Source organism: Pocillopora verrucosa, chromosome 7 (assembly GCF_036669915.1).
Source record: "Pocillopora verrucosa isolate sample1 chromosome 7, ASM3666991v2, whole genome shotgun sequence".
Classification (NCBI taxonomy): domain Eukaryota; kingdom Metazoa; phylum Cnidaria; class Anthozoa; order Scleractinia; family Pocilloporidae; genus Pocillopora; species Pocillopora verrucosa.
In genome coordinates, this window is record NC_089318.1 from 2,526,527 (window position 1) to 2,549,120 (window position 22,594).

A 22,594-nucleotide genomic window follows, 5' to 3' on the forward strand; every position below is an offset into this window, starting at 1 on the left:
AGCTACGGAGATACTACTTCACAAGGTAATTCTCAAGATTGGAATAGATAGAATAGATAGAGGATCAGTTAGAATTGTACCGCATTACATACTTCTGATCAGAATAGATGCTACTCCACCGGGGGTTAACCTAATCCCCCTCTCCTCCCGGTTTTCTGATTCTAATTTTGACTCCCAAGGGGGGGGGGAAAGGAGAGCAGTTAAGTAACACTTCTGAATCTTATATAGCGAGTGGGATCTAACTTCCTTGAATACATAAATTGTACAATCACCAGAACGTTTCTTTCCAGATGAAAAACTTCAAAAATCATGGATCGATCTTTATTTCTCCGCAGCTCCTGGTCCATCAGATTGGTATATAAAATGGGAACGATGCGGTGGTCATCGGCAGTCTCCGATCAACATCGACACATCGACACGACTCGGGTGAGAAAGAGACAGTACCGAACACTGAAAATAGAATTCGACAACTCCGGAGGCCTGGTCGCTGGGGACCTGAAAAATAATGGAAACTATCCCACTTTTTCTGTAGATAAGAGCAAATACTCATCGGCAGAACTTCTGCTTTCCTTCCAGGTTCATTTTCTCTTTGAAGACCCAAGTGGACAATATGCAGTCGTAGCCTTTTGGCTCAGGGTAAATACTGATCATCACATGATTTATATTTATATTTACAGAGTGCACGAGTCCAGGAACTGTCAAATTAATGGTTGTGAAAGGAATGGCTGTCACCCTGGCAAACTACTTCAAGTTACAGAAAGCTTTGGAATAAAAAATCATTTCTGACTCAGTCTACGCCAGCCGTAACATCACAAAACAGAATAATTGCGCATTCACAGCTTTTATTTCACTCGGTATCTTTGGGGTATTTTCAAAGGAAGGGCAGTGGTACGGTGAAGGCCGTACCCAGCTTTCATTTGCACCTTATATTACATTATGCAACGCTTTTCCGAATATACCGCAACGAAGGTGTCTTTCTAGTATGCGCATGGGAATGGCGGAAAAGGAAGATTAATAATTTGTACAGTATTTTTCAAATAACGCTCTGTTTGTGTTCTTACCTAATTTTCTTCTTCGACATTCTACTACGAAAGAAAACGTGGTTCTAGAAAGGTTTGCGAATCAGCTGGAAAAGGTTAAAGAAGTTGGTACGTGAGTTTAAAATATATACTCCATTCACACCAGTTTTAAAACTGTTCTGTTAAAAACGATTTACTACTTAAACCGATTTTTCGACTTCTAATATTGCACTTTGAAAAAACGGAAGTAGCCGTTCTTGAATTATGGAAAACTTAGTTTTTAAGTTCTCTGCTTTTGAGTTACATTGAATGAAAATACTGAAATTAAAATTGTTTCCACAGATCAGTCAACGGAAATAAAGAAGGCGATTGGAATTACTCTGATGAATCTTATACTGCACAATATTCGGCAATGAAAAACTTTGATATTGGCCGAATATTACCACTACAAAGGCTCCCTAACCACCCCTCCCTGCTGCGAAAATGTGGCGTGGTTCATCTTGAACCCAAGAGTTCCTATGACGGACTGTGAGGTATTTATGAAACAGCAGGGGCGGATCCAGGAATTTTGGATAAGGCGGGGAGAAGCGGCCGGAGGTGCAAACTAAGCTTGGAAATATTCAAAATAAACCAAATACATATATAAGGGCGGAAAAAAGAGAATGACGAAGTCGTTAATAGTTGTTAGCTTTTTAACTAATTGGTTGAGAAGACTTGAGATACACCTAATAATTGAAACAATGGAATTACAGATTACTTTCAAAAATAGCTTCACCCTTTACACCCTGACATCAGTATGCTGATGAGGAGACTTCGATAAACGATCAAGAGCTTCTTTAGTTGTTTGGGCACTTTTCACGTGCAGCCAAGCATAGCAGTTTCGCTTTCCGCCTCCAACAACTTTTTGGACGTACCGTGCTGATTCTCTTTGCTCTTCAGGTGCCTTTCAAGCGATGTAAAAATCACTTTTTGATAATTTGTGGTGAAAAAATCTCCATGAGTTAACTATATTTTCGTTTAGAGTGAAATTTCTTAAGCAAAGTATCAAGCTCAAGCATTTCGTAGTTCTCGATTTTGTTGGCAGTCATCCTCCTCAAGACGACATTTTTTCCTAAAAACAAAAAAAAAGCAGTGCTTTTTCAGTGTTGTTGCTGTCTCACCTAAACGCGTGAAAATATTTGCAAAACTAATTTTGATAAATTATTTTAGCATGCACGCGATTCTTGCCTGTTGTCGCTACATAGGCTGTCTCGAAATTTTTAATGAATATTATCTATATGTAACCACATGATTTCTTCGTGCAATTTAGAATGAATAGGCACGTAAATTTTTTTCAAGATTTTCTGATTTTGTTAGTCGCTAGACTTTTCTCGTCAATTATCCCAAATTGCACTCAAAATCCTGTGATCACCTATTCAAAAATTTCTATCGCAGCGAAAACTTCATATCCCAACACAAAACATCCAGTGATGTCACAGTATGGCGGCGCAGTTTCCCCACGGCATACGGCGCAATTTTTCCCGTACTGACGTCCCACTTGGTTAGTAACATATATGTATCCATACTGCTTAACATAATGCTACTATATGCGGACTGTGGATGTGGTTGAGTAGAATCTTAGGAAAGGCTTGGATTGAACGTGAAACCGAAAGTGTCCTAACTTTCACAGAGACTTTCATGGAATAATTAACAAGAAATATTTGCCTTTTAAATTCCTTTTCAATCGGGTGTACTTGTTTGACTTGTTTTGTTTTGGTTGTTTGTTTGTTTTTACGTCATTTTAATGTTGTAAATGCAACTGCTCTTCAATGGTAAGATTCACCTGGACTACTTGCACATTGACTTTCCAAATATATCATCAGTTTTCATGGATTTCGAAGGTTTTCAAAATATCTCAAAATCAAAGATGGCGAATCTTGGCATTGACGCGATATGATGACAGAAAAAAACACTTTATTTATTGTACGCTTTATAATTACTGAGCTTTTAAACTCGTGTTTGTGATCAACGAGAAGGTGATGAGGGCCAAAGAGTAGTTGATGAGGCATAGTAGAGGAAACCTTCTTTTCATCTCCAGCTCAGGAAAAAGCTCGAGTAAAATGTAATCAAAATACGACGCAATTGTTTATTTCTTGTTGAGTTTATTAGTTTGTTTGTCACTCGGCCAACCAATGATTTTACATGTTCCATTTCAATTTCTTCAAGCCGGTTAATTGATAACAGCATAGACTTTGCGGCCATTCCGCGGCTGAATTGGTCTGAAGTTGTCACACATGTCCGGGGGGTCCTTAGGGAATCGACCTTTTAACTCCCTGAACTGCGACAGCTACAAACGAAACAAGGAAAGAAAGTGAATCTACAGCTCTTTTTTTGAGATACATCTTAAACTAACCCAGACAAAATGCTATCATTTTCCTTACTTATAGCAATATATTAGGCTTTTTAACTCAAAACAATATTTGAGGAAATAAATGAACCTGTCCTATCTACGCATGCAAGCTATTTTGAATTGAGCGTCGACAGTAACTTGCAATTGCATTGGTTCTTTTTGATTTGCTGCGTCTATCCTCCCAACAAATCAATTGCAACACTAATTAACAACTTGCTAAAAAAGGTGACAAATTTTGAGCTCTGTCGTGAAATTTTTTCGTCTTGCGATAAACGTGGGACAAAGAAAAAATTCTGATTCCGAAGGTTTGAAGTTTGATTCCTTATGGGGACTAGGACTTCTTCATTCTCTTTTTTCCGTCCTTTAGTATGGCTTTGGTTTGAGCTCTCACTGTCCACTTGTCATAGTTTATGTTCTTCTCAGAGGCCGTTGTATCAACTTGGGTGAGTTCTAAAGCTGGATAACAACAGCCATCCCGTGGGGAGGGTCAGGGGTCAAGACCCTTCCCTCCCTCCCCACCCCTAATGAGACTTGTGGGTTTCTTTTTTTATCCGTCTGACATCAAAATTCTCGCATCGATAGGGTTGCTTGAGTCTTACTTGGCTTTGTTGAAAATAAAATTTCTATCATGCTTTCTCAAGCAAATTTTGGACCTCCTCAAAAAGTTTGATAAATACCTGATAGTCCGTGATAGGAACTCTATGTTTCAAGACAAACCACGACACGTTTTCGCAGCAGGGAGGGGTAGTTAGGGAGCCCATGTAGTGGTAGTAGTTTGACAGTACCAATGTTTTGTGCTTCCGAGTTTTGCGTGGTATAAGGCGCATCAGGCGAATTCCGACCGACTTCCTTATTTTTGTAGACTCATCTGTAAAGGCAATTTAATTTTTTGATGTTTGTGAATATTTTCTAACACTAAGAGCAATCACCATTTGGTGAAACCACAATCACGACACCAAAATGGATGGTGATTGAACGGATTCAAAGAAGAACTACCATAAACGAGGTTTGTGGAAATATCTTCATCGACATTCTCATTAAAAAGGTGTCCTTTGCCCTCCTTCAAAGCGTTTCATCATAAGATGTCGAGAAGTTCTCAAATGTTGCTTAAGATGGAAGTGAATCGAAGAAAAAAAAACTCACAGAGCTACTGATGTTCGCTAAAAGTTAACTATTTCATTCTTAAGATCTCCTTACTGTCTTCCATAAAATTCGGCAAATTTGGTATTAGATCAATTAATAATCCCTTGAAGTATATTTTTCTTGATTCTCAACACTCGTCTGCTTGGTATTGTATTGATATTGTTATGAGAAATTCTGTCCTGGTCACCCTCGGGAGTTAGGAGGTGAAACACCTTTCGCAAAACGCTTAATATATTATCCAGTTTAGCTCACGTACCAACATCGATAATCTTGTGCATCTGATTTGCCAACCTTCCCAAAATAGTGTTTTCATATTTGGAAGCCTGACAACAATATCATGCAAGACAAAAAACAGAGCATTACTTTAACATTGGAATTACATGGTTCCAACTCAAGCTTTTTAGCGATTCTTGTAAGATACATTATTTTACGAGCATAATAATCAGTTTTATAAAGAAGTCTTCGTTTATATTCGGAAAAAAGGTTCTCAATGTTAAAAGAAAATAAAGGAAGAAATGAAGGCTGATTTAGTCTTTTATCAAGTGGCAAACTTTTGGAAAGTCTTGGGCAGAGTAGATTTCCTTTCATGATCAATAGACACCTAACAGCTCACTGAAATCTGACTGTTCACTTTCCCCTGTTACAATGTATTTCCCTCTCTTTAGAAATACACGTGGATACCGAGTTGAGTTTAAGCCCTACACGCGGTTCTTCCTCGTTTTCATTTTCCAAGCTGGCGTTTATTGGATCGAAAAGAATACGAAAAATCGCTTACAGTAACGCACACAAACAATAAAACACTAATGTGAATATGAAGTATCATTATCAGTATGTTTACCCTGAGCCATACGGCTACTACTGCAATTCGTCCCTTTGAGTTCACAAATACAAAGTGAATCTGGAAGGAAAGCAGAAGTTGAGGAGTTAATTTCTTTTAATCTATTAATGAGTGTGGGATTTAAGTAAGGATCTGAGATAAGCACTAAGACAAACAGAAATGAAAGAAGAAGTGTCATTTTTATCTCTCCTTTCTCTTTAAACCCACTCACAAGTCAGAGGACAATTGTTTTTCGTAATCCGATAGAAAGATGCCTCAAAGCCGATAGAGCTTATTGACTCAAAAATAATAATGGTAGAAGAAATCCTGTTTGAAAACAATCAAGAGTTACATCTAATTACCTCGGCAGCAAAACGGTGGCCATTAAGAGTGTGTTCAGATCCTCGGTTGTTTTTACACCCGAAGTGCACGTGGAACTGATCCAATTTGTAAGTGCCCTTGAGGTGATTCCCTTTTAGTTTCGCTGTTCCTTTGTCCTTGTCTACGAAAAAAGTGGGAGCGTTTCCGTTGTTTTTTAGTTCCCCAGTGACCAGGCCTCCCAGTCTGTCGAATTCTATTTTCAAAGTTCGGAAATGTCTGCGCCTCACCCGAGTCGTGACGATGTTGATCGGAGATTGCCGCCTGCCATCACATTGCTCCCATTTTTTATACCAATCTGACGGACCAGGAGCTAAGATAAAATAAAGAACTTTACAGAGATGCTTTAATTTTTATCTCCGCTGTTACAAATGATTAATATTTTTGTGTTGAATACATTTTAAGGCTCTTTCTAGAGTAACATAATCACTCTAACCCCCCCCCCCCCCCTCCCCCAAGAATAAAAACGAGTAGCTGAAAAACCGCCACGGAAAACTGAACAAATGGGGAAGGGGAGGTGGGGGCGGGTAACCCTTGATGAAGTAGTATCTCTTCTGATTGGAAGTATGTCATGTTAAATTTCCTGAAATATATTCTAAACTGCATGCTCCAAAATTAATTTCAGTCTTGAAAAAGAAGGAATACCTTCCGAAGTAGTTTCTCCGTAGCTGAAAAATTCATCATCTTGCACTGTAAGAAATAAGAAGGGAAAAGAACTTAGTTTATCATTTAACGATTATTATAATTATTATTATTATTATTATTATCATTCCTGATGAGTAAACGTCAATAACAAGTGAAGAGACACGATGTATTTCGTCAAGGAAAAAACGTTTTCAGTAGAGTCCGTCTTGGTTTTTCTTTTTTTTCTTCTCTCTTTCTTTCTTTCGGTTCTCAAGAGCTACGAACCGAAGTAAAAACAGGGGATGAAACACATGCGACTCTTTAAGAAATATAACACACGCTATCGAATGTCAGGGTTTGCACTTCACGTTGATGTACGACAAAAGCTGAAAGTTTGTTTATAAACTGTTTTGGTACTCACGTTCCTCGCATTTTGTGCCCATTGTCACACCAAGGACCGATAACAACAGCAGCAACAGCAACATACCTTCAAAGAAATTTTGATTTATTATGATTGTTCAAAATGTTTTCGTACGGATCGACAGATTTAGATAAATAATTAGATTAGACAAAAGGGTTAAAACGTTTTTTTTTATCTTCCTGTCTAACAGAACATCAGCAAACTTAATTTTATTTTTAAAAAAAGTGACTCCTTTGTGGAGCAAGTATTTCTGACTGTTTGAACAAATTTCTTAGACTTTAGTTCCTTAGATCCACTCTCTCGAGGTAAATTCAGATTTAGTGATCACCTTTAAATGGAAATACATTGAAAACTTGAGCAAATTACATGTATCTTGCAACAGCTGTGACATGAGATAAAAAGAATATTTCCGTAAAACACATCCATCCACGAACAAAGTTTAGTGAAATAGAAGGAATCAGCTCACTGGATAACGATCAGAGATTAGATCTGTAATCAAGAGACAATTTTTTGCCCGTTGATGCAATGAAAGACTATCACACCTTGTTCTACTTTTCCACAGAGTAGCAAAAGCGAAGAAAGGAAAGAGATAAGTCCATTAATAACTCCTAATGCAACATAAGCAACTCTCATAGCTAGAATCGTGGTTTAGAAATGACAACTCTCATAGCTAGAATCGTGGTTTAGAAATGACAACTCTAATAGACTTATTCCCCTTTCACACCAGCAAAACGTGTTTAGTTAACCTGGGTTCAACTAATTGAAAATCAGAAACTGACGGGAGAAAAAATAAATTTCTAAAAGGATTCAATCAAACTTTAAATTAATTTTTCAATGAACTACATCGAATTTAGCAGCTTCTACGAAGAAAAAACAACATTTAACCGTGTTTAACGAAGAAGCTATTAGACATGTTTAAGCTTTGGTGTGAATGGGGTATTAGTTTCTGGTTTTCGGTGGATTATTCTAAACCACGCATTAAATCTCCTCAGCATCTGAACACACCCGCATGAAAAATGGAAAGAGCATAGCTGATAACGAAGACAAAATTCTGATCACTTTATAGCAAAATCAAACACGACTTACCGAGGTCGATTTTGGTCTCCACTTAGTAGTTAAGCTTCGTCTTCGTACTAGGGGTAACTCAATGAAGTTCAGGAAATCAGGGATGTTTATATACATAATCGAGAGTATTACAGTGGGCGTTGATTGAATAGTTTAAATCTAATTTTAGTGGATACTGATAACCGGGAGTATCAAAATAAGCGATGATTTACCTCATAAACGTGATATTTGACAGTTCCATTCTAGTATTTTTGTTCCTTGTTACTAATCATGAATTAGTGACCTTGGTTAAAGAGGTATATGGTAAATTAATGAGATCAATATTGTCTAAACGGAACAATATAGAAATAGTAAAAAGAAGTAAAAATATATTCCGGTGTGATTAAATATATTAAGTTTTACTTTTTATTTCACTTTTGTTTTCTACGCCTGTTCACTGTCTGCCATACCACAACCGGCGAAGCTGGGGGTTAAAGAATAAAAGCTATGTAAAAAGGGTGAAATCGAGTCACGGTGATTTACATAAAATTTGACAGAAAACACAAGTAATATTTGTTTGGAGAGCCAAGTAGGCCATGCTACGTCATGATAAGGCATCCAGGAATAATCAGTCTGATATTTACTCTAATATTTATTAAATGTGATATGAAATGAACAGCCTTGACAATACAAGGTTTAGAAACTCCAAAGTAAATATCATCGGAAAAAAACAAGGAACTTTTTTTGGGTTACATAACAACAAAAAATAATGCAAAATGCTGAATTTCAATTGAATCGATATATTTCTAGTTCACTATTGAAAAATTCCACCTTTAATATTTTTTTCTCTCTATCAACCACGGTGAGAGCGAAAAGAAAAGAAAAATTGTACCCCTGCATGTATATCTATTTTCAGACTAAAACAGATATCACGAGATTTTACATTTTAAATTACAATTTTCGCACCTCATCAAAGAATGCGGTCATGTCGGCGACCAATGAAACGCAATATCGAACTCCCTGACGAGTTTCATGTCAAAGAACTCTTTGGAACTAGCAGTCATTTCGCTTAACGGGGAATTTGCATTTTGACGAAATCCAAGATTCATCGGGAAAAGTAGAAAGAAAGTTGGCAAAGCAAGCTAAGGAAATAGAGAAACTTTACTTTTATTTCTTTGGCTCTGGCTCTTTAATGTACAGATATCAATAGCACACCTCATGCAAATGAGGGTCAATATCTACTGACAAAGACCTGACATATACTGCCCACACTCAACACTACAGTTGAACCCAGGAAACTCGAATTGCCAAGGGAAATTGAAATTACTTCGTGTAATCCGGGTTTCGAGTTAGAGAGGTTTTGAACAAAAAGACCAGAAACAATTGATCGATTCCAGAGTACGTGGCATTATTTCTCTTTGCTGGTAAGAGCTCTCAAAACTGTTTTGTTACGGACATACAAACGTGTGATATCGACAAAGGTCAATTTATCATAACATATAAATAAGATTAGAGGTAATCTTTCGGTGCAAAATGTTAAGGGTTTTCAAGTTATAGGGGTTAAAATTACTGTAAATATATACGGAAAATGCAAGGGAAATCAGTTTTGCTCCGAATTAGCGGGGAATTTGAGTTAATGAGGGTTCGAGTCATCGGGGTTCAACTGTACTTCAATGATTCTTGGAAACAGTGCGTAGTCTCTTTCCGCGTCTAATAAAATGTTTCCTCCGTGACATGTGCATGTACTCCTTCTTCGTGAGAATCGTCAAAGACTGGAACAGTTTGCCAAACCATCTCTTCACTGACGAAATTAGCGTTAACAAATTTAAAAAAGGCTTAAAAAGATGGATGATGATTTATTGACACAGAACCTCATATTTTAATTGTACATATTTTCATTTTAAACATCATTCTTACTATACCATGTTGTACCCGCACTAATGATTTTTACGCGCGTTTTTTATAGTTTTTTGATAGTTTTAAAGTTCAGTTAGGGGACCTCTTATAAGAACAACCTCACGGTCCACCTTTTTAAATATGTATCGTGTATCATGTTTATAAGCATATATGTAGTTGAATAAAATATTATTATGAACTATTCTTTCGTAAAGGACACTATAAAGTATCTTCTAGCACAAAAAAATTTATCCTAGTACAAAAATTTATTATCCCAGAATATCCTCCAGTACTGAAATGTTTCGAGCATACATATAGATGTATCAAATGTAAGGATTTCGTCACACATACTTTCCTACGGCCGCACCCCTCTTTTGCTCCCTCAAAAATTAAACTTCAAAGTAAGTTGTCTCCTTCTCCTGTTGGAAATGTATAAAAGTATGAAACTTATATGCATGTCGATACATTGGTCGCTTTCTATGCCAACAGTCGAGCTTTGTTTGCAAGAGAGCTTTCATAAATAGAAACCAGAGCAGGTTGTGTCGGCATAAATTTTGCATGGCTGACTTACTATCTAAGCATAAGTTCTTGGCAAGTAATGGAGAAAACAATACACTTCTATTGAAGCTAAGGCTTTGTTTCAGAGCAGTATGGGGTTCTGAGGAAATCTTTCCGAAAAATTATCCACAAGAAGATATTGTTTAACAACATATCATCGAAGAAATTTATGACAAACATGCATTATGGCCGGATATTTCATATTAAGATCTATGGAGTGAAAGGGTAAACTGAAGGTAATAGAAAGTTTACTTAAAACTCTTGCCCCCCCCCCCCCCCGCAAAAAAAAACCTGTTATTCTCGTGACCAATGGCCTCATATCTTCGAGTTCCGTCATTTTTGATATTTCCACAATCTTAAGGCTTCATGAGTGTTATGCAATCACTGCATATCACTCACTCTCATTCCCTTTTAAAAACAATATTGTATATCATAACTATTTTCCCCAAGTATAAGTATGCCAGTGTCTTTCAAGGAGACATCTCAAAAGGTACGAGGTGAATTCAGCGTGTTGAAATTCAAAGTAGCCGTAGGCCACTGAACTCGGAAATTAATTATGAAGGGGTTAAACACCGACTTCATATCTAAACTTTTTATCCACTTACTTCTCCCCGTTCTTTTCATGCGGAACGTCACCTTCTCTCAGGTAGATTTCAATCTTTTTAGAATACAGTTCATCGATATTGTGTTTTCTGGCGATCGAGTGTTCAAATTCCGGATCGACAATGTTTGAAAACAAGGCTTATAAATAGGAAAGTATATTAATCAGTTGAGCCCCATATATTCAATTGAACATGCGAAAGCCTTTTACGTTAGCAGACTAACCAAATAGTTAGCAGGAGTGGAAACAAGAGTGATTGAATGATGGATGCAAGGAGTGAATTTTGGGTCATAAAAACAACTCGGAAATTTTCCTCCAACCATTTTCCCAAATAAATTACTCTAGCGTTTGCATGCGTGGGGCCGCTGCGAATGGTGCGAATGATGAGAATGATCACGGACGGACACACTTCACGATTACAGGGAGTCTTCATTGCCTTTGGCACCCTTGACTCAAAAATTATATCTTGGGATCCACTGGGAATAATTTGCTGATTAAAACGGTAAAGCACTCTCGAAGTAAAACAACCGTTTAACTCGCAGCCAATGATGTAACAACAGTATGGCAGCCAATGATGGGCTGGTATCATATTCCCGTTTTAAGAGAGCTATGAGGATCGAAATCATCGACCATTTTTTAAAATTCATCTCCCATTTTAGTAATAAATGATTCTTATCGAGAGCCCATCACTTATCAGTATATTCAGCAATGAAGAAAAACGGGAAATAGCAGACTACAAGACAGCCAGGGATTTACCTACCACGTGCAACGCAAGCGGAAAAAAACGACCTACCGGCTTTGCTCTGCACGAATAAATGAAAATGCTTGCAAGGCGTCAACCATTAAAAAAGACGGGACCTTTAATGGTGGCAAAAATACGCACAATCACACTGTAGAGGGTGAATGCAACAGTAAGGACTCAGAAGTTGACTACGCACCGGGTTCAGTGCATGAGGTAAATTGTACTTGAAGTATGATGACACTTAAATAATGTTGACTTCCATATTGCCAGGGAGCAAATAATACTTGACGTGTACCTGTATTTAGGACAGAAAACAGGATCTTCTTGTTTAAGGAATTGCATAATCATATTCTGCGTACATTGTTCAATAATTTTTTTGCCTGACTAATCTGTGAAATAAATACCTGTCTTATTAAGTTTGTGAAGGTTCATATTTAGCTTATTTACCAAACAACATCCAAACAAAAATAACCATCAGATCCAGACCTTGTGCTGGTGACATCTGAGGTCGTTTTGACGAAAGCCCAATACTTCGTGAGACCCCATTTCAGAAAAGTTAATGACAAAAAGGACATGATTTGTTTCTTATTGATTCGAACAATCCCATACTTTGCAATCTGATAAATCAAGGTTGAGCTGCAAGCTGGAAGGTGAAAAATTAGCACTACCTTGAATGCAAAATCTATGCGAGGTAGATTCAATTAGTATCGAGTAATTCAATATCTTGACGCTGCGATGCACTTGGAAATGAAAAATATTTTGCACAGATATTGGACGTTGATGCGTCATGCCTATGTTCCACGGTATCATTATTTTTTAGCTCTTTCATTTTGTAATATTTTCATATTTCCTTCCATTTAGGCTCTATGAATTTTATATACTCACTGTATAGTTTAACAAATTTTCATTAAGCTAATTTTTTATAAATATCAATGATTTTTATATTGATACAAATAAGCCAAGATCCTCAAAGTGGGTATCACAAGGGTATAGGACCAATTCAAATGAACGATTCCCTTAGGAAACGAAAAATGATGTCGTAGCCGCGATAATTTACATTAAATTTTCGTGCGAACATTCACAACACCCAAATTAATAACTTTGGAAGCGAAAGACTTATCTGGAGGTTTGAACAGTACCAATACCAGTACCTCACTCGAGAAACAGGATCGATGTCAAGCGCTTGATAACCGCCCTATATCCGATTTGGGTTGCGCGGGCTCAATCAACGTTTTTAACGGCTTCCGAAAAAGTGCGCCGAATATTAGTTTGTCGTTGCCTTGTTTCGATCTCATATGAGGAAGAAGGTTTCAGCGGCCAATACTGCCTTCCGCTCCAAGGTTAACTTGTACTTCGGGAGGGCACTCAAATCTGGGTTCATATGGAGTGATATAATAGGAATATTGGGAGTGTCAGGTGGGTTCTTGGTACAATAATTCATAATAGGAATATTTGGAGTATCAGGTGGGTTCTTGGTACAATAATTCATAATAGGAATATTTGGAGTATCAGGTGGGTTCTTGGTACAATAATTCATAATAGGAATATTTGGAGTATCAGGTGGGTTCTTGGTACAATAATTCATAATAGGAATATTTGGAGTATCAGGTGGGTTCTTGGTACAATAATTCATAATAGGAATATTTGGAGTATCAGGTGGGTTCTTGGTACAATAATTCAGTGTCAAGCGATCGACGGAAGATTGTATCAATAAGATGAGGTCCAAGAAACTGAATCCTGCTTGATCGGACTTAACCTTCATTGAACCCTGTTCATACTGTACTGATTGCAGGACTGACAAATTTCATTTCAGTTACAGAGCTAGAGGTTAGGATAAATTACGACTGAACATGGGCCGAATTATGTACTTGAAGGCTTCAATTTGCAACAAAATTTAGCTCTTGTTGTATGATTCATAATTGAACATTTCCCATCCCCTTTCAATTATATTTCTGAACAGAGAGATACTAGCTTGCTCAGCTAGAGAAGGGATCATAGGAAAGGACTAGGGGTTGCAACTGACATGCTATTAAATATATTAATTGATGTACAACAACTGCTCTGTTGCAGATTGTAACAGTATGATCTAGGAAATTAACCCATATCAATTTTACATATTTTTTCCTTGACTTTTTAATGTAATGGTCACCAAGCAAAAGTAGCAACCCGCCATTTTGACTCCCAACCTTTTACCATGAGTTGAACAAAGAAGCTTAGGGCAGCGTTACCTAAAAAGTAATTTTCACATCGAATGAATTCTGATGAGCAGGTAATATATAATTTGTACTAATGAGCGGTAGAAAATTCATTTCAAGATAGAATTCAAAATACTTTCATTGCTGAAATTGTTCTTTAGGATGACCCATTGACTTGAAATCTGATCATATCTCACCGGGAAGTCTTGATAAGGTTTCTCAACATTGTAGTTATCGTAAAACAGAATTCTCGCAGAAGCAGATTTTTCTACAGTTATCAAGATCATCACACTTTCCTTTAGAAGAAAAGATAGTTAAGAGAATACTTGAATTTAGGCGAGATATTAAAGAGATTAAAGAAAGAAATGCGTAAGAAAAACAAAGTGTGGAAAACAACGAAAAAGAGTTTCAAAGAGAACAGAGTAACAAGACTAAGAACACATCGCGTGCGATGCACAGGGAGGAAAAACAACGGGAAGAAACTCAATATCCTGCAAATCCCTTTGCTTTCCCTTCTTCAGAAGGAAAGTTTCAGAGAAACAGGATTTTCTCGAGTACTCTCAGGTGATCCAGTATAAATCACCTCATCAAAATATTCAAACCTGGTTGTATTATTCTATAAAAAGATCATACGTCCATTAAGTTCTTGATTTGTCATAGGAAGACATAATATGGTGTAATATTATTAGACAATGAAATACTTCTTTAGTATAAAATACTTGCTCACCTTGAGTTGAAATTCTTAATTTCACTCATTTATTCGTTAGATTTTTAAGCTTCTTGCAAATAAATTTCTCACTTTCGAAGGGAATTCTCTCTGCTAAAGAATCAGTTATCATAAGGTGGAATTCTCCATTTCAAAACAGGAAGGAGAACGAAAACAACATGGCGTCGACAAAGAAGAATGGGGAACTAGCATACAAATTGTTGGACACGAGGGAAAAATTGGGACTAGGAAAAAAACGAGAAATAAACAAACTATACTCGTCTTTCCTGACAGCTCGGCAAGCATTAACTGGAAGTCCACAAACCGAGACGCCCGATTGGGTTGTTATGAGTAATTATTGTAAATATAAGCTTTTAGAAATCTCCAGACTGCTGAGTCATGCTGACTTGCATACCATAGAACTTTCCATAACATTTAATCAAGTCATGCATTTATTATGTAATACTTCTAGAATAGTTCTTATGTAAGCTTCTGGAATGTTCCAGAACACTTTGTGAATACATGTAAAGACTCACTTGTGTTGTAGTAGGGGTAGTTGTCGTTATCGGATTGACGACTGTTTTGAAAACTATACCGAGAGAGAATACCCGCGGAAGATTGCTCATTTCAAGGAACTTTGGAGAGAGCAGTGAGATTGTGTCAGTGGTGAGCTAGGATATAAACTGTGGTGGGCTTAATTAAGCTAATTAACGATAATTATTGTACTGTTTTTAGGAGTCGCTCCATGTTAAGAACATTACTTGCTCTTTAATAAAGTAGTTGAGTTTGTAAGATTGTAGTGTTTTTCTGTCGGTTAGATTATACCGTAACAGGGAAATCTCTCGCCGTCAAGTGCGGCTGGCGTACAAATATAAGATAGGGGAGGCTAAGAAAGTGTCTTTCAAGGCACATATTGTCGTGGTAATGACGCTGTAAAAAGGATTAATGGGTGGACTCTTTCACTTTATGGAAGGGGACTGTTCAAGCGAAAGATTTATATCGCCGCGAAATGCCGAAATCCGTGTCTCCTCCAGTTCATTGGAGCGACCATTGATGAGGGAAGTCCTCTCTAATCACTGAGTTAATTGCATCAACTCTGCAGGTACTGTTGGATAAAAGATCACTTCCAACAAGTGAAGAAATCTCCATCTCTTTGGATGTGGTTCAAGCACTTAATTATCTGATTTGTAGAAGGACTCGTATCCGATTATTCATCGAGATGTAAGTGGTAGTAAGGTGTTGCTGTGGCGAGAAGCAAATCATTGAAGAGCAAAATTGTCGATTATGGAACAGCAAACTACACCCACAGAATATGACAGTTGGTCCAGGTGCAAGAATTTAAAGCGCATCAGAGGTATTCACAAATAATCAGACCGAGAAGGTATTTCTTAAACAAATTTTGTGTTTACATTTTGCATTCGCACCAATGCAGACCATGACACTCGGGGTTAGCAAAGTCGAAAGCTTTTCGCCACTGAAAAAAGACTTCATGGAAGAGCTTTTGTTTTCAAAAAAAGTTCATTTTCATCATATCTTCTTTTTAAGGTTGATGTGTACAGTTTTGGTGTCCTCCTTTTCGAGGTATGCATTTGAACCAGATCCTTAGGAGATGCCTCCATGTTGACGGACCTGGTATTTCGGGATCTCGTTCGCAGATGGTTGCCGCGAGATCAAGGCGAGAAGGCGAGACCAAGAACAGCGAACTAGAACAACCAGTTTTAAAGAGGATCTTATCGGGTCCACTATAGGAACGTTAACCGTTCTTTTGAACTTTTGGTCCTATATACAATACTTTTTGCTAAAATATTTTCGTTCAACAAAAATACAGTAGGAAGAGTGTATGACCTTGAATGGCAACAAAACAAAAGAAAGGTGTTCTTTCGTTAGATCACGAGCGTGGAAAAAGCGAAAATTCTGAACCCAAAGAAGAAGCACGTTCCGATGCTCAACCACTGAGGCTCTACGGTGAACAAGCTAAGCCATTTCAAGGAAACCAAGATGTGACAATCCATAACTTAAGGATCATGTGACAGGCATCCCGCATCCCGCTAAGATCAAAAGTGTCGAAAGCCTCGGGAGAGTTCATAGAGTAAAGAGCCCAATATTTTTGGAAAGGAACAGAACCTAGACCCGAGGGAACTATATAAAATATGAAAATAATTGTGAAAACAAATCATGTCATTTCCCCAGAGTTAATACAGACTGTAACGATTCTTGTTTAATTGTACTTATTTTGAACACAAGGTATCGTTGCAAGTTAAGAATTTTTTAAACATTTTTCGCTACTTTTACCTCTTTACTTCTTTGTAACGTTTACTGCTTGTTAAGGATATTGAACAAAGGAACAGTTTTTTGATTAGATCAATTATCAATTACTTTGTGTGCCTAGTTACGATCGTAGTTACAATGTTTACCTTTTTCCTATTGGTTTGTAATCGGATCTTGTAGCGTCACCAGGCGCATATAAAAGCTAAGTTAGCGTCCCTTTAAGCCAGAGTTTCGCAAGATTTCGCCTTGAATAGCAGTACCTTCGTTCTTTCGTTCTAAATCTTTGGCACAAGCGGGACCGATATGTAAGTAATTTTGTTAGTTTTATTTCAATGTGTTTAAGTTTAGTTTTTCACCTTGGGCGATAGCGCACATTTGTACTGTGTTGTACAATAGTACAACTAATTATCTCGAAATCAAAAGAGTAATTTGAAAGAACTAGACGCTCAGACAGCAACGCCCACATTTTAGTCTTTGGGCTGTTAATCAGCCGCAAATGTTCATCGTGTAGCCGATCTTTGAATCTCGAGTAGTTTTAATTTAGCCTTTTATGATTTGTTTATGTTAATTTACGTTAATTGTTATTTTGATCGCGTTATCGACATAGGTACGTAAAGCGTTTCTTTCATGCCTTTCGCACCAATTCAAGTAGATTCATGCATTCGTATAATATTATTGTAATTTCAGTTTACGATCGTGATCGTCTTTGTGATCGTCTTCGTCTTTGTCTTCGTGATCTGAATAAACACCGTTAACCGTCATCTTGGTTTTCGTGGTTTTACTACGACCTGTAAAATAGTCCCGACATCAGCGACACTTAGCGACACCCCTCGAAGTTTCGTCTTTCGTCGCAAGCGTCACACTACTTAACATAAGATATGCAATTTCATCTCGCAAAGAAACAAGGTCTGCTACGACAAACTACAACTTACGTTGAACACTGGGAACAAAGACGAAATGTAGTTTATTACGCCAACTAGCCTTAATTACATTACAAATACAATTGAGATACCTTTTCTAGCTTGTCCTCAAGCTCCTTTTGTTGAGCAAATTTTTTTAAAGAAGTAAATTAACCGGCTGGCTTCACACATAGGGCTCTGATGAGTCCGCAAATGAAAAGATAGACCTGACTCCAGCGGCAGCCGTTATGCTCGGTCAGCTTCTTCCTGGAAAGTCATCCTCACAAAAATTCACTTTTAAAGAAGAGAATGAACGAGTCCAGTTTTCAGGGAATGGAAATGAGAGATGGAAACATTCTGTCAGCTAGGAAACCGAATAGACTGTTAAGGGAAATTGAGAGGCCTTTCTTTCACAGAAGCTTCATTTTATTTATTTCATTCTGCCAACGTAATTATCTTTTTGGCAAACTTGTCTCACTCGTGAGTAAACTGGTACTTAGCTAGGTGGTCGGCGACCTCACCTAAGTTGTCAGTGAACTCCCTTAACATCAGAAGAAAAAACTAATTTGCAGTTAAGGTTGTAGGAATTATTGACAGAAATATCATATGATTTCTCACCACGTGTGACAAGATCGGTTTAATATTTCAATCCTGTGTGATTTTGATGAAAGCGAGTAATCGATTCGAAGCGAATCGATTTATGAAAAAGATAATCGGGCAAAACAACTAATGGAGAAAAATGAAAACCTGGAAAAATTTGAGCAATAGCTGATACAATCCCAAGCCAACTGCGAGATAATTAAATGGAAACGGCCAAACTGCTGAGGGAAAAAGAATATCATGAAGAGAGCTGATGATGACTTTCCCTAAAGCTGTCGAAACGTCAGTTATTACCATCGACAAACTGGAGTCTTCCTCAATACATAGTGTCGCACCCAATCAATAAGGAGAAAGTTCGAGGAGATGGGAAAACAGCTGGCACATATCCGAGGGCAACCACAGCAATAAAGAGGCTGAAAATCCACTATATAATTAATTGTGGTTTCGGCTGTGTAAACTCAAAACAGTGTTATATGTTTCCAACCGCTCTTTTATAGATACCTTATTGTACTCTACTTTTTTATTTACTCATTTTTATCAGTTGTTCTTTTAATTTCCTTAATAGACGGATCGACCCGCATAACTATTAAGTGCGGGTCAACTAATTCTTAAAATTTGTGGTGAAACGAATAAAGTGTGAGTGTCAACGTTCTCTTATGGTATAAAGTTAACTAAAGGCGAGGTAAAGTGTCAGATTATGGAACGGCTGATTTCCCGCAGCAGACCATACATATTACTTCAGTTGTGTCTGCATGATACTGCATTATACAATTCGCCTTCAGCACACACTCGTAAAACTCTGAAGGTATGTCCAATATAAAGTTTGTATCTATGATTTGCGCATGTACGTTTACCTTCGCAGGTTAGGACACTCATGGTGAGATGTTAAGTTCATTGGTTGCAGGCATACTGTGTGCCCTTACGTGACTTTTTTCCTGTGGTGATCTGGATTGGCCACAGATATTGAGGCAAAGGTGAAGTCCAGTAATATTCGTTAGCCACTGCAGCATCATCAGCTCCACCCCTCCTTCACTGAAAACGGCCAGAAAAGCCTTGGTCTCACCAACATAAAGACCAAACTAAAGCATTTTTAGGGCAGTTACTACAGATCTTAATTGACGCCTACAGCAAGTGAATTGGAGTCTTTCCAACGACCCGCATCGGTGTCACAGCTAGTATGGACTATCTCTTCAAGACTTTGCCACAAATAGGCTTCTTACTGTGACTAAAAAGGAAGCACCTCATAACCAGCTACAAAAGGAAAATGTCTTAAGAGACATTTCAGTCAAAAATCCATTTACATGACTTAGGTGGATTCTTAGCAAAACTAAAGTTGCAGTTGCCGCCTTAGCAATTGTATTTGGTCAGTATCTATATGAATATAATTTCATTACAATTAATTTTTTTAGTTTGATTGTTTTATGTATTTAGTTTTTCTTTTCTTTATATTTTTCTTGTTACATATGTATATATATGCATATAAATATATATATACCCATATACACACACATGTTTATGTGTGTGTATATATATATATATATATATAAATATTATGAGAGGAAAAAAGGGGACGTAACTACATTTCCCGACAAGCCTGTTTCGTGAATCGCTTCACTCTTCAGGGGTTTAAACCCCTGAAGAGTGAAGCGATTCACGAAACAGGCTTGTCGGGAAATGTTGTTACGTCCCCTTTTTTCCTCTCATAATATTTATCCTGCTCTGCTTCAACGTATTGAGCACTGTTCCACGCGATAATCGACTTGCAGACTTCCTATATATATATATACATACATACATGTATATATATAAATATATATATATATATATATATATATATATATAAATATATATATATATATATATATATATATATATATATATGTATGTATGTATGTACAGAATCCTATTAATCTAATCTCGTCTGAACTCACAGATGCAGAGCGCTCTCTCCTTAAGAAAGGACCAGCATTTTGTCCTGTGCCTAAGAACGTTGACCTGCAAAAGCAACGTAATAACCCACTTCGACTTATTACATCCTGTTGCGGTAGAGCAATCGAACGGCTTTCTGCTTTAACAGAATTCTATCTCAAACCTCTTTCAGAGAGTCTTCCATCTTTTTTTAAGGATTCTAATGATTTTATTAACAAATTAGAGGATTTGAATGCAAAAGGCCCATTCCCTGAGGGGTCCCTACTTGTGTCTTGGGATGTAGTCTCAATGTTTCCGAACATCGACAACGATATAGGTATTTCAGCAGTTAGAAGGGCACTTAACTCCAGATCTGTTAACATTCCTTCCACTGATTGTTTAGTTGAGGCCGTTGAAATTTGCCTCAGGGTAAATAATTGGCAGTTTTCTGGTCAGGATTTTGTTCAGAAACATAGCACGGCCAAGGGACCGAAAAACGCCTGCAGTTATGCAGATTTGGCGATGGGTGTCATCGATGAGAGCCAAATTTGGAGGTAGTCTGAAACCTATGCTTTGGTGGAGATACAGGGATAATATTTTTGACATTCGGACTCACGGTTTACCTAAATTATTGGAATTTACTAATTATATTAACGGTTTGTACCCTACTATCAAATTTGAATTGGTTTACTCTGACAGTCATTTGAATGTCCTTGATCTCACGTTGCATCTTCGTAACGGGTTTATTAGCAGTCATGTTTAAGCTAAACCCACTGATAGCCACCTCTACCTACCATTTTTGAGTTCACACCCCGTACAATGCAAAAGAGCAGACCCCTTTGGGGTAGCCTTAAGAATCAAACGCAATTGTTCTACTGACGACTTTTTACAAAATAGATGTAAGGAATACAAAGGGTATTTGAAATCGCAAAATTATCCAGCGGAGCTTGTTGATAAACAGTTCGACATAGCTCTTAGTATACCAGAAGAATCCGACAAAGAAACATTATCTGGTACAACCCTCCTTTTAGTAACAACGTACAAACAAACATCGGCAAAACATTTCTTAGACTGGCATCGAAGCATTTTCCAAAACATCACAAATACCATAGTTTATTCAAGAAGAACAACGTAAAGGTCAGCTACAGTTGTAAGGAGAACATGGGATCGATCATTAACAAACACAATAAGAAAGTACTATCTAACAACAACAACCAAGACAACAACGAAAGCCTTTGCAACTGCAGATCTTAACAACAGTGCCCGCTCAACAACAATTGCCTGTCTTCCAGCATTATCTACAACACACAAATCACCACTACAGACAACAAAACGACCCCTAAAAACTACATTGGATTGACGGAAGGAACTTTTAAACAAAGATTTAATCAACACAAGGTTACATTCCGACACAGAAAATATACTAACAGCACTGAACTATCCAAATACATCTGGCAACTGAAGGACAACTCTGTAAACTTCAACATAAAATGGTCCATTATTGCAAGAGCCAGGCCCTACAACAACACGACGAAAAGATGTGACCTTTGCCTGACCGAAAAACTCATGATTATTAAGTCCAACAGCAACAACTTGCTGAATAAAAGATCCGAACTTATATCTACATGCCGTCACAAAAACAAGTTTTATCTAAAGAACATCTGACGCCTCCCTGCTACAATAGACTTTCGTCAATATATTCACACCTACTGCCCCATTGTCCTTCATTAATACACCCATATCCATTGTAATTTTCGCTTTTTCTCACCTATTACATTACAAAAACCTATTGTAATCAGGAGCTACCTTTTTTATATATGTAAATTAGCTTACAAGAATGTCTTTCATTAAATCTGTCCGACGAGTGCGTAAGCACGAAACTCAGAGAATCTCTGAGTTTCGTTTCTGTTTGAGAACAGAGAATCATGCGTGTTTCATTTTACTAATTTGGAATTATTTATATGTATACATGTTTTAAATCTATCTACTTTCTTTATTGTCCCCTATTAGTGGAAGGATTTTTTCCTTCAGCTAGTTGTTTACTCACAGACAATAAGTTAAAGTAATTATTCATTCAGTTTAAATTTGTCAGTGAATGATTCACGGGAGAAAACAGCCCCTACATATCTGTGGTCTGATGACTTGGTAGAGAGGCCTGTCAGTATATTTGGAAAGTAGAGATGAAGAAGTTTGAAGGGTTTGGAGGAACAATTAAGCACAGCAGAGATTCCTACAAACATACCTATCAACGCCTCAAACAAAAATAGTAATTACACCAGCAGAGTTGGCACTCAACCACCTTCTAACAAACCCCACTGGATCTAATTTAGCCAGAGGTCCAGAATCATGGGGAAACCCAGCAGTTGTCACATCATACCCCAAATAA

At 37.4% G+C, this 22,594-nt stretch overlaps 1 protein-coding gene across 1 annotated transcript; it reads right to left on the reverse strand.

The window, feature by feature from the left end:
* Positions 1-3,080: 3,080 nt before the first annotated feature.
* Positions 3,081-8,090, reverse strand: LOC131771945 (carbonic anhydrase). Its single transcript, XM_059087816.2, has 9 exons — positions 8,069-8,090; positions 7,878-7,924; positions 6,792-6,857; positions 6,392-6,436; positions 5,731-6,059; positions 5,390-5,449; positions 4,808-4,874; positions 4,086-4,276; positions 3,081-3,345 (listed from the first exon to the last, which is right to left on the reverse strand). Exons 3-9 carry the CDS (start codon positions 6,853-6,855, stop codon positions 3,229-3,231), a joined length of 873 nt encoding a protein of 290 aa, XP_058943799.2. The 5' UTR covers positions 6,856-6,857; positions 7,878-7,924; positions 8,069-8,090; the 3' UTR covers positions 3,081-3,228.
* Positions 8,091-22,594: the final 14,504 nt, after the last annotated feature.

Coding starts and splice junctions, on each gene's coding strand:
- LOC131771945 (XM_059087816.2), bottom strand. CDS start 6,855: ATGTTGCTGTTGCTGCTGTTGTTATCGGTCCTTGGTGTGACAATGGGC. Junction 5,450..5,730: donor GCCACCGTTTTGCTGCCGAG/GTAATTAGATGT, acceptor CTTTCCTTCCAG/ATTCACTTTGTATTTGTGAA. Junction 4,277..4,807: donor GCACAAGATTATCGATGTTG/GTACGTGAGCTA, acceptor TTGCCTTTACAG/ATGAGTCTACAAAAATAAGG.